At 45.5% G+C, this 12,277-nt stretch overlaps 2 protein-coding genes and 1 long non-coding RNA gene across 8 annotated transcripts in view; 2 read left to right on the forward strand and 1 right to left on the reverse strand.

Moving 5' to 3' along the window:
• Slc22a4 (solute carrier family 22 member 4) overlaps window positions 1-2,953 on the forward strand; it is a 57,266-nt gene extending 54,313 nt beyond the window's left edge. For all 6 annotated transcript variants that reach the window (XM_075992621.1, XM_075992622.1, XM_075992624.1 and 3 more), the window contains one exon: window positions 2,421-2,953. In XM_075992621.1, the coding sequence (XP_075848736.1) occupies window positions 2,421-2,496 (76 nt within the window). In that variant the 3' untranslated portion in view covers window positions 2,497-2,953. The remainder of the gene's footprint in view (window positions 1-2,420) is intronic.
• On the reverse strand, window positions 908-6,142 carry LOC142860834 (uncharacterized). The gene is made up of 4 exons (XR_012912409.1): window positions 6,104-6,142; window positions 4,525-4,601; window positions 3,126-3,291; window positions 908-2,449 (listed from the first exon to the last, which is right to left on the reverse strand). It is a non-coding gene; the product is annotated as an uncharacterized LOC142860834 (long non-coding RNA).
• Window positions 5,789-12,277, forward strand: part of LOC142860833 (solute carrier family 22 member 21) — a 32,062-nt gene continuing 25,573 nt past the window's right edge. The window contains exon 1 of the mRNA XM_075992627.1: window positions 5,789-6,641. Coding sequence (XP_075848742.1) covers window positions 6,249-6,641 — 393 coding nt within the window. The 5' untranslated portion in view covers window positions 5,789-6,248. The remainder of the gene's footprint in view (window positions 6,642-12,277) is intronic.

A 12,277-nucleotide genomic window follows, 5' to 3' on the forward strand; every position in this document is an offset into this window, starting at 1 on the left:
GATCTGACCTCATTATATAGTGTATATATAAGTATACATACATAATATATGAGAAGATTGTAAATGTTAAGACAACTAGTGTTCTTATTAGTATATTAGTATATTGCTTCACACCAAAGATTGTGTGTATTGAGCTGTTTCTAAAAGATGTTTATTTTCCTTAAGAGTTAAAAAAAAGAGTCATTGCTTTCAGAAAAAAAATCAATAAAGATACCACAATTGTTTGGGAAAAAATAAAATAAAAGAATTCAGAATATGATTTAAAGCAAACTAACCAACCACATATCAACTTAAAATCCTTTGGGAAGAACAGGGCACACACTTGTAGTCCAAGCTTCAAGGGAAAAGTAAGGTAGGAGGGTCACATGAATACAGGAGTTCAAGACCAGCCTGGATCAAATGATGAACCCCCTCAGTATCCATTCATCCATATATACATGCATGCATACATATGTAAAAATAATCAGAATTTTTAAAGAAAAAATTAAATCCTCTCAATACATCAAGATAAATTCTAGAAAGAAAAAAATATTTAGGACTGAAAATACAAAATTATGAATCTACTAAAACAAAACAATTTGTGTAAATGTGAACTGAGCAAAGAGGGGGAGACAAGATCAAGAGCTAAAGGTCATCTTACACACTGAGACCCTGGCCCCACACCAAACAACCAACAAAAAACAGCAAAATCAAAGCTGATAAGCAGAGGGAAATATGTAAAGCACAAATGTAGACAGAGGCTGATGTCCCAAGTTCTGCAGTCGTGGGGAAGAGGTTTGCCAGCAAAGGACAGGAACTGGCTGCTTAGAGAAGGTAAAACTTCATGCAGCACACATGAAAATCAATCTACTCATCATACGTATAAAGAAATAGAGGAGCCCGTGAGATGGCACAGAGGGTGAGGGTGCTGACCACCAAGACTGAGCACCTGAGCTCCGTTCCTTGATCTGAGAGAGGAAGGAGAGATTTGATTTTCCCCCAGTTATCCTCTGTAGTGGATACCATTCTGTTGTGGTGGTAAAATGCCGTGGCCAAGAACATGGAAAGAGTTTATTTTGGCTTACAGTTCGTTTGCATCCATGAAAAACCAGGCATGACTTCTGTAATCCCAGTTCCAGGAAAGCAGAGGCAGCGCTGAGCCAGGGGCTTGCTGGCCAGTCAATCCAGTCAAATCAGTGAGCTCCAGGTTCAGAGAGATACTGCCTCAAAAACCTAACGTGCACCTACATACACATTTGTGTGCGCGCACACACATCCACACATATGAGAACACAAATCTGGGTGTTCTCACAATCTGGCTCAATTCTGACACCACACCTAGCATCAGACCCCCCAGATGTGAGGGCCCAATCCCACACCTTTCTCAAACTGTGGGTGCCAGCCACAAGTCATTCTCACTAATGTTTGACTTGGCTACCAAAGTCTGGTGTCCCACAGCTCCCATCTTTGTGTTCAGCCACTTGTTAGGAAGCCTCACAGCTTAGGGAAAGCTCCCCTCACCAGCCGTCAGCACTGTCTGAGGAAGAATACAGGCAGCTGGGTGCTGGAAACCCTGAGTGTGGGGCTACTGCTCCCCTGTCAGCAGAGGCAGGCCGTGGTTCAGGAGCTCCCCAAACCCCACTGGATGCAGATTCTCCATCCTGTGCGCTTGATTGATCACTCTATCCCCACCCTGCCCTTCTCTGCAGAGGCTGAGAGAGCAAAGCCACAAAGGTCTGTGCTCTTAGATGAAGGCTTCTTCCTTCTGGCAGCCTGTCCCCATGCTGGGCTAGCTAAGAGCCCCTCATAGAACTCAGGAAACCACAAGAGATTCGGGAGCTCGGTGCCAGGACCCAGAGGCAAAGGTCAAACAGGCATAAAGCTCAGCAGCTACATGGAGAAACTGAGACTCTGAGCTGCATCGGCCTGGCTCCAAATTCCCAACTTATGGCATAAATTAACTAATGGGGAAAGTATTTGTCTTCTCAACCGTCGGCCTTCCCATTTATTACATGGGAATATTTATGTGACTGCCTGGGGGTTCTGTGAGATAAAGTGTTAGCCGTGGCAGACCATAATAAAGCTAAGTCCGTATGTGTAGATACTGGTCTGTCACAAATTTGAACAGATACCTGCATTTGGTAATTCATTTAATCATTATAATTCTTCATGATAATCCTTCAGTATTGCCATGAACTTCCTGCTACCCTTCAATCCTTTCTTCATGGAAACTGGAGAGCTTAGATTCTAGGTTTTGTGTTTAATCAAGAAAGTAGCTCAAATAAATCCTAAGTCATGAGGTCTGACCTGTTAGGTTCTTTAGCTAGAATTCACAGGTTTTTCCCTGGTAGAATGGGGAAATGTTTTCCGATGTCAGTCTGGTGTTTTAAGGAGAAGAGTTTTAACTGTCTAAATTTCTTCTGCCATTGTTTTCTTTTCAGGTTCAGATGTGGGAAAAAACCAGCAGCCTCTGTAGACAGAGAAGAAAACCCCAAGGTTCTGATCACTGCATTTTAATAAGCAGTCCCCTGCACTTGGCAACCTGAGACACAGATGTGAGATGACCAGGGGGTGATGGAACACACCTGTAATCCCAGCGTGTAGAGGGGGGCAGGAGGATCAGGAATTCAAGGTCAGGAGTGCCAGATCAGCCTGGACCACAAGCAGCCCTGCCTCAACAAAACAAACCAAATCCAAGCCTTTACTGCTGAAAGGGACTGACAGGAACATGGGCGTTAAGCTGGACTTGTTGTGGAGAAAGGCATGATGTCCTCTAAGCTCTGGCCCACTCTTCCAGATAACCTTCTTGTTTTTAAGAACAAACATTTCTAAAGTGTCTTGACCACTAACTAGTCAGAGACATAGGTTTGTAAGATTTTTCTTGAAAAGGTGTTAGTCAAGGACTGGCAAAATCCATACGAAGATTAACACACATTTCCAAAATGCGATCCAAATAAAATTGATTGTATTATCACAACTACTTGATGGTAACAGTGTTTGTGTGTTTATGTGTCTGTGTGTGTAAGGGCAGAGATGATCCAGCATGTTCAAGATGAGAGGAGTTTCTGTAGCCAAATGATCCTTGGACAGTAGGTCCTGAGCCTTTGATGTGTAGTTGCCACCCTGTGCTAAAGAGTCAGTCATACCAAATAGATGTACAGTTCATCCATTGATCTGCACACTCTGCCGAACACTGTCTTCACACGTATCACCTGATCATAGCACCAAAGCAGACAAAGAAGTCTTTCCAGATCTGAGGGCATGGCTCAGTTAGCAAAGCGATGACGGGGCATGAGGATGTGGTGTCAAAACCTAGGAAGGTTGAATGTAGCCTTTATAAAATATAGCCATGACTATTAAAAACACTAGCACGCATAGGCCCTGGGTTAAATCTCCAGAACCAAAAAAATCCAACACCCTCCCCCCAAAAAAACACAAGAGAAAAGAACAAAAAACACTGAAAGAAATTTTCATAAAATAGGAACATCTTGTAATGTTCAAACTATTAGCAGACCCAAAATTTTAAAGGCCTTAAAATTATACTATCCACTAAGGTAGCCACTAACTAGAAGTAGCTGCTAAGTATTTAAATGAGCATGTCACTAGATTCAGTTGAAATGTCCTGTAAAATACACACTGAAGTCTTAAGACTAAGTATGAGGAAAAAAAAAAAGACTAAGTATGAGAAATAGGGATTAATGGTTTTTGATAAGAATCAAATGCATTTCAATACTCTCTATGCCAATTTATGATGAAATGATAACATTTAGATACATGGGGTTAAATATATTATTACAAGTTGTTTCATACATTTTTTTTACAGTGGTGGGATCAAACGCAGCGCCTGGAGCATGCAAGGCAAGCACTCTCCCACTGAGCCACACGTGGTGATATTTTGTATGTGCTCTAACAGATAAAGCTTGCCTGAAGATCAGAGGGCAGAGCTAGCCACTAGTTAACCAGGGAGTGGTGGCACACACCTTTGATTCCAGCACTTGGAATCTCATGCCTTTCATCCCAGCACTAAGGAGGTGGAAACAAAGTGATATGGCTGGGTGGAGAGAGGAATAAAAGGCAGTAGGAGACAGGAGCTCAGCCCCTTCTGTCTGAGAATTCAGTAGAGGTAAGAAGTCCCTTTAGTGGCTGGCTCCTTTACTTCTCTGATCTTTCAGTACTTGCCCCCTATCTGACTCCAAGTTTAATTATTAAAACCAATTAGAATTCACCCTACAGCCCCACCCCAGCTCTAAAAATTTTTAATATGCAGCATTGCCAGGTAGAGCCCAGGACACCCACTGACAACTCAATTTCACTTATCCCTCCCTTCAGGGGACATAATTACAATTAAAATTGTTTCTTCTTTATCTAAAATTTGAGTTTAACCAGGTAGATTTTTCATTTATTAAATCTTGAAATTAATATGTATTAACTTGTATTAATTAATATGTATTAATTGTATTCATATGGTTAATTTTAATTGTGATGGTTAATGTTGTCAACTCTATGGCATCTAGAATCATCTAAGAGAGACGCCTCTAGGCATACCTGTGAGGAAGTTTCTAGACTGGGTTAGCTGAGCCGGAAAGACAAACCTTAACAGTGGGCAGGCCTGGGATCCGGGACTAAATCAAAGGGAGAAGACAAGCTGAGCACCAGTATTTATCACTCCTGGCTTCCTGACTGAGGACAGGTGACAGGCAGCCTCTACCCCTGCCACCATGCTTTCCCAGAGTGACTGACTCCACCCCCAACCATGAGCCCAAACAAACCAACCCTTCCTTCCCTCCCTCAACTGGTTTTCTCCAGCATTTTGTCTCAGCAACAGGAAATGTTACTAATACAAGGGCTACCAAAACAATTTTAATTATAATGTACACCTGTTGTGCGCACCTGTTGTCCTTGCTACTTGAGGGAAAGAGACAGGTGGTCATTTGGGGTCAAAGTGGTAGAAAAAAATCAGGTCAACACAGCAGGCTCCATTTCATAGATATAAATAAAAAATATTACTTTAGAATCACACAATTGCTATTTTTATGCTCGATCTTTTTTTAATTTCAGGAAATATCATCTGCACAAAATAATGGCTTTCATTGTGAGGTTATTCGTTTTGAGGCTGTGTTTCCTTGTGTATCCCTGGCTGGCCTCAAATCCACAGAGATCCTCCTCCTTCTGTCTTCCTAGTGCTAGGATTAAAGGGCCCTGCCACCAAACCTGGCAGGTTTTTTTCTTTGATATTTTTACCAGTCAGCTCCTGAGTTAACTGTAAAAATAACTAATCAGAGGGTTTAACCCTAGACTGACTAAGATCCTTAATCTTGAAGCTAATTTTTTACATTTGCTTAAATCAATTTGATGAAAGAATGATTTCTTAAGAACATAAAGCACTGAAAGGAATCGGAAAACTAAAGTTCATTGTTCGCAGCCTCATGACCACGGTCTCAAAATCTGTCTCAATCATTTCAGTGAATATTATAGTTTTATTTTATGTGAATGGGCATTTTGCCCGCATGTGTCTTTGTGCACCACGCGTGTGCCTGGTGTCCAGTAGGGGAGAAAAGGACTTTCATTCCCCTGAAACTGAAGTTACAGAAGGTTGTAAGCCATCGTTGTGTGCTGGGAATGGAACTCAAGTCCTCTGAAGGAGCAGACTCTCGGCGGGACACAACTAAAGTTAAGAGGGTAGGCTATTTAATACTTAATATCTAAGCCCTCCCCCACTGAACACCCAGCCTGGTCCCCAAGTCCCTAAAGGGGCCCTACTCGGGGTGTGGCCTCAGAAGTCCCGCCCCCTTTCCCAGCGGAGGCGGGAAGCTACGGAGGCCCCGCCCCCAGCGGCCCGCGCCCACTCTTGAGGAGACCTCAGCTCAGGGCATCCTTTCACCACCCGCCCGATTCTGAAGCCAGGCTCCGACCCGCTTCTGCACTGCCCAGCCAGCTCGGAGTCCTGGGCTGGGTCCAGCGCCCACCGCGGGTCACCCAGGCTCCTACGCCTTCCCACTACGGCGTGCCTCAGAGCTGACCAGCGAGGCGGGCCCTGTGGCCTAAGCCCAGACCCAGAGCCCGTCCTGGCTTCAGCCTAGGTATGGTTGGCGTTGGCGGGTCTGAGGCGGCGGGAGGAACTCACGAGCTTGTCCCTTCGTAAAGGTCAGCAAAAGCGGTCCGCGGCTGGTGCTCCGCACGCACGCACGCGCACTGTACACTGTGCCCCGCCCCCTGAGCCGGGCTGTCTTCAGGTTCTCCGCCTGACTCCGTGAGCGACTAAGGACTGTATGTCAGACTACGATGACCTGACCGCCTTCCTGGGCGAGTGGGGACCCTTCCAGCGCCTCATCTTCTTCCTCCTCAGCGCCAGCATTATCCCCAATGGCTTCACTGGTTTGTCAGCCGTGTTCCTGACAGCGATCCCGGAGCACCGTTGCCGCATACCGGACACCGTGAACCTGAGCAGCGCGTGGCGCAACCACAGTATCCCGTTGGAGACGAAGGACGGACGACAGGTGCCCCAGAAATGTCGCCGCTACCGACTGGCTACTATCGCCAACTTCTCCGCACTAGGACTGGAGCCGGAACAGGACGTGGACCTGGAGCAGCTGGAGAAGGAGAGCTGCCTGGATGGCTGGGAGTACAGCAAGGACATCTTCCTGTCTACCATCGTGACTGAGGTAGGTGGCAGGTTCCTGTCAGCATCTGTTGATAAACGCGGGCGACGGTTGTAGTCCGTCGTCCAAGGAACAGGCTCCCTGGTGATGGGCGTCCTCCAGTCAGGACGCCCAGGAACACAGATTTATGAAATGACTTCTAGCCACGATATGTCCCTCAGAGCACAAGTGTCAGGCTGGCCATCCGTCCTTAGAGCCACAATGAAGATGAAGTCCAGAAGGTCCTGCTTCTAGAAGCCCTAAGGCTCTGAGTGGTGCGACTTTGTCTAGTGATGTGATCCAGAGGAGCCTAGGACTTGGTCCAGGGAAGTGCCTCCGTCTCAGCGTCTGTGTTCAGAAAGGGATGCTCGGCAGAACTTTTCTAAGTTAAAGAAGCATGTGTCCCAAACTCTCTTCCTTTTCTCTAGTTACTCTCCCTCCTTCACCAATCCTCACCCCAAATGAAGTCTCATCCTGCCCCATGAGAGATGCCCCATGAGAGATGCCCCGTGAGAGATGCCCCATGAGGATTCCCCATGAAAGAGGAAAGATGCCCCATAAGAAATTGGGGTTTTTTGTTTGTTTGTTTGTTTGGTTGGTTGGTTGGTTTTGGTTTTTTGAGACAGGGTTTTTCTCTGTGGCTGTAGAGCCTGTCCTGGAACTAGCTCTTGTAGACCAGAGGATTGCTATTTCTTAAGGACACCTGGGTCTGAAGATCTATTCAGGGTGACTTTTGGGAGGGAGTTGAGACCAGGTTTCCTTGTCTTTGGAGCCTGTCCTAGAATTAGCTCTTACTTTTCCTTCTTCTGGTTTTTTTTTTTCTGAGACAAGGTTTCTCTGTAGCTTTGGTGCCTGTCCTGGAACTAGCTCTTTTAGACCAGGCTGGCCTAGAACTCACAGAGATCCACCTGCCTCTACCTCCCAAGTGCTGAAATTAAAGGCATGCCACCACTGCCTGGCTATTATGGGTGGCTTTATATGGAGTCCTTTCCACAGTATTCTGAGACAAGAGTGCTGGTGGGGTTTAATTATGGCATGTAGCCTTCATGTGGAGAATGATGGAAACCTAAATCCTCATCCCCTTGCTCTTAATTCTTCGGTGACTCTGTGTGACCCATTGGAGTCTCTAAGCTGGAGTTGTGAAAGCTGTTTAACGGTGCATGTGGATGTGTTTTGGGGACTTAGGCACCAATTGTCATTTCCTGGGCTCTCAGCAGTACTAAGTATGCAGAACAATGAAAGAGCCCTATGTGATACCGTTGGGCATCAGGGTCAGTGAATGTCAGGAATAGGGATTGATCAGTTAGGCCTCCTGGAGGAGATAACTTCTTGGTGAACCTAGCCATTAGGTCCAGATCCAAGAGCAAGAAATGGTTATAAGAGGATGTAAAGCAATAACAATAAGGAGAAGCTAGGGGTCCATGTATGGCATCTAAGCCTCCTGGAGACCGGAGACTGAGCTTCCCTCCTTATGGAGGCTCCCAGGTATGTTGCTTCAGGGGGGTGTGATCCTTCAAGGGTAGAGTCTGAGAGCGTCCCTGCAAAAATCACTGCCTGCTTTCTTTGGATGTTTGAGAGTTGATGTCTCCCAAACCTGTGCCAAACCTCCTACCTAAGTAAGTAGTTAGAGTGAAAGTTAAAGGCCGTGCTGGCGCACGCCTTTAATCCCAGCACTCAGGAGGCAGAGGCAGGTGGATCTCTGTGAGTTCCAGGCCAGCCTGGTCTACACAATGAGTTCCAGGCCAGTCTGGTCTACACAGTGAGTCCCAGGACATCCAGGCCTACACAAAGCAAAAACAAAACAAAAAGCCAGTACTGACTAAGTTGATTAGTGCTTTTGATCTATGAGTCCACAGAGAAGAGATTCTCAGTTGCTCCACATCCTGGTCTCCAAACTCACAGTGCGTGGAAGCCAAGTGGGATCTGACAGAGGCTACTGAGTGACACCCATTCCTCAGATCTGTGTCTGGCTGCCCAGAGATGAGCAGTTGAAATCTGAAGGGACTTACTGACATCTCTTGAACTTTTACCCTGACCTTGAGGGTACTGGGTCACTTGTGTCTCTTGCCCTCACTCACTGTCATGCTGCTTGCTGCAGTACTGGTGAGCTCCCCAGAGGAAAACTAAGCAGCAAAAGTCCAGATCCTTTTGACCTACCGCAGCTGCCAATGTCATCGTGTCATTTTTTTCCCAATGGATCTGGATGTTATTGAGCTGTCTTATCAGTTTCGTAAGAGCTGTATGCCCTTTCACCTACTTACAGGTCAGCAGTCTTTGCGGGAGGCGAGTTTAATACTTTACTTAGCTCTTTTGTTTGGGAATACTGGAATGCCTGACTTGAAGTTCAAGGCTTGTCCTCTTAGATGAGCAACTGCTGTTGAAAGCTGCTGCTTTAACATTCTGATGACTTTTTCCAAGACCTGATCTCTTTCAACCCACACCTAGCCTGCTGACCACAGCAGCTAGTCAGTCCCCTGCCTGCTAAATGTCTCTAAGCCTGCCCTCTATCCCAAATCAAAGTAGATGTCTTTTAAGTACACTAGTATTGAATTTTAATACTAGTACACTAGTATAGTATTTTCCTCCTTTTTCTCCTTCTCTTCCTCTTTCTCTTCTTCCTTCTTCCCTTACTCCTCCTCCTTCTCTTCCTCCTCCTCCTTCTTCTCTTTCTCTGTCTCCTTCTTCTCTTGCTCCTCCTCCTTCTCCTCCTTCTTCTCTTCCTCCTTCTTCTCTTCCTCCTCCTCCTCCTTCTTTTCCTCCTCCTTCTCTTCCTCCTCCTCCTTCTCCTTTTCTCCTCTTTATTCTTCTCTTTCTCCTTGTCTTTCTTCTCTTCCTCCTCCTTCTTCTCTTTTTCCTTCTCCTTCTTCTTCTTCTTTCTCATTCTCCTTCTTCTCTTCCTTCTTCTCCTTCTCTTCCTCTTCCTCCTTTTCTTCTTCCTCTTTCTTCTTCTTTCCCTCCTTCTCCTTCTTGTCTTCCTCCTCCTTCTCTTTCTCCTTCTTCTTCTTCTCTTCCTTCTCTTCTTTCACTTTTGAGTTAAATTTTATGCACGAAATACTAAACTTTGCAATAGATTTGATTTCTATTTCTCCATGAATTTTGACAGGGTACTGGATGAGGGAGATTTTTTATTGAAACATCTTTATTGGATGATTGGGTGAATAATTTATGAGACTTTTTACAATGCTTAAGAACTGATAGACACAAGATAAGCTTGAGGAGCTACAAGATTGACTGGAATGCTTTCAGGAAAATGTGATTCTCCCCTCCTCCCCCACTTGGCTTTTTGTGTATTGAAAACCAGGCAGTGGGGTTGGCCAAAAAAAAAAAGAGATCCCTTCTATGAGGTTGGAGAGCTTTATGCGCCCACATTTCAGGAAAGCTCGGTGAGCTACATGCTTGTAGGCTGGCCCCTCTTCCTGCCCCTTGCTCATCTCTGGGACACTTGGCAACTCCTACCCACCATGCTGTACTTCTGATCCAGGACTACCCCTTCTTCTGAGAACCTGTCTGTTTTTACATTGCTGTGCCACCTGCTCTGTGGTTTCACAGAAACCCTGCCAAGCCTGCAGGCAGAAACATTTCTGTATGGCTTTCTGGTGCCTCTGAGTTCAGGCTCCTTCAGCTGAAGTCTGGCATGGCTCTGCATTGTCCTACACCATACCCGTCTCTGCTTTCCATGAGTCTCTTGCCAAGGCATCAGCAGGACTCCAACTTGTTCTCTGGTGTTCCAGACTAGCTTTTCCAGCAGTCTTGCCTCTTGCCTAGGTCATCTTGGAAAATGGGAATTCTTCCCATCATTATCCACAACTCACTGGATGAGAACTCCTAGCACCCTAGTTGGTGGGTTTGGCATGAGTCTGAAAATAGAGACCAGAGAACCTTGGAGCCAGGACCTTACTGCTTACCTGTGTTAGCCACCCCCTCGCCCATGCCCTGCCCACTTCTGAGATCCACAGACACTAATCTTTGCCTTGGTAGCTACATGGCAAACCAAAGCCACTTGCTGGCCCTAACTTCTTGTGCACACACAGCCATAGTAGACACAGCTCATGGGAGCAGTCACACTGAGCCCTCTCTTACTGAGAACTAGCACTCTGGGTCAGGGTTCAATAATGACACAGTCAGGAGTCATAGAGCAAAGAAAAGAATTCATCCTACAGATGAAAGTCTGGTGCTCATCTGGACTCTGCGCAGATGGGCAAACACTGTAAAGGAAATGATGGTGTTGAAGGGCGGTGGCCCTTTTATCCATTGAGCCACTCAGCCATGTATCATTTAGTTCCCAGGTCATTGCTCTGTTCAGGGCACGGTGGGCATGACAGAGGTTGTTAGAGCAGGTACTACTTCTCTTTCCTGAAAGCCCCGAAGCAAGGGTCCACTATAATTTCTTCTTCAATTTTATTTTGTGAAATTGAGTCTTGCTAAGTTGACTAGGCTGACCACAAGTGATCTTTCTTTTTCAGATTTTTGATTGTTGGGACTATAAACTCTCACCATTAATTGTAATAGAATTCACCATTAATTGTAGTGGGGGCAGAACACAATGTTTTAGGGATTAATGAGTATCAATAGGAAGTGAGACCTGCTAGTGTGCTTGGTCACTGATGCAGACACACTAGGTACATCTCAGGGAGACTTGTGCCTCTTGAACATAGATCCTATCACTTTTCTCTTCCAGCTGGTTCATGGGTGCAAGTACATTTTAGTCCCAGAAGACTGTATCCTCTCTTTCTCCCTCCCTCCCTTCCTCCCTCCCTCCGTTCATCCCTCTCTTCCTCTCTCTTTCCCCCACCCCTTTCTTCCCATTGTTGAAAAGAATATTCATTATATATGAGGTAGAGATGTGCCTCTTTGGGCTGAGAGGTGTCTCAGGGTAAGTATGCTTGCTGACACTGGATCCCAGCTCCCACATTGAAAAAAGGAAGGAAGGGAGGGAGGAAGAAAGGAAGGAAAGTATTATCTGAGGTTTCTATCCTGCCCGGTTCCCACAGTCATTAAATCCCAAAGAAATCACACAGAGTTCTACATTAGTTATAAACTGATTGGCCCATTAGCTCAGGCTTCTTATTAACTCTTATAACTTATATTAGCCCATTATTCTTGTCTGTGTTAGCCACGTGACTTGGTGCCTTATTCGGTGGGGCAGTCACATCTTGCTTGTTCCATTGCTGGGCCAGGACTGCACATTAGGACTTCCTTCTTCCCAGAATTCTCCTGTTTTCATTGACCCACCTATACTTCCTGCTGGCTACTGGCCAATCAGTGTTTATTTAAAATATAATTGACCAGAATACAGACAATTGTCCCACACCAGGAAAGGGGTGTGGGGCTTATGAGTTGTCTAAGTGTTAAATAGCATTTTATGCTCATCCAGAGGACCTGAGTTCTGTCTCTAGCACCCATGGGCAATTCACAACCACCTGTTATTCTGGCTCCAGAGGATCCAGTACCTTCTGGTCTACAGAGGCAAGTATACACATGTAATATACACTCACATAAACACATAAAGTTTAAAAAGTCATAGACAAAATTTTAAAATCATTTTTAAAAAGACAAATAGAAAGCTGGGTGTGGTGGGGCACACCTTTAGTATCAGCACTCCAAGAGGCAGAGGCGGTGGCTCTCTGAGTTTGAGACCACAGCGAAGCCCTGTCTTAGAA

Source organism: Microtus pennsylvanicus, chromosome 11, assembly GCF_037038515.1.
Source record: "Microtus pennsylvanicus isolate mMicPen1 chromosome 11, mMicPen1.hap1, whole genome shotgun sequence".
Lineage (NCBI taxonomy): Eukaryota > Metazoa > Chordata > Mammalia > Rodentia > Cricetidae > Microtus > Microtus pennsylvanicus.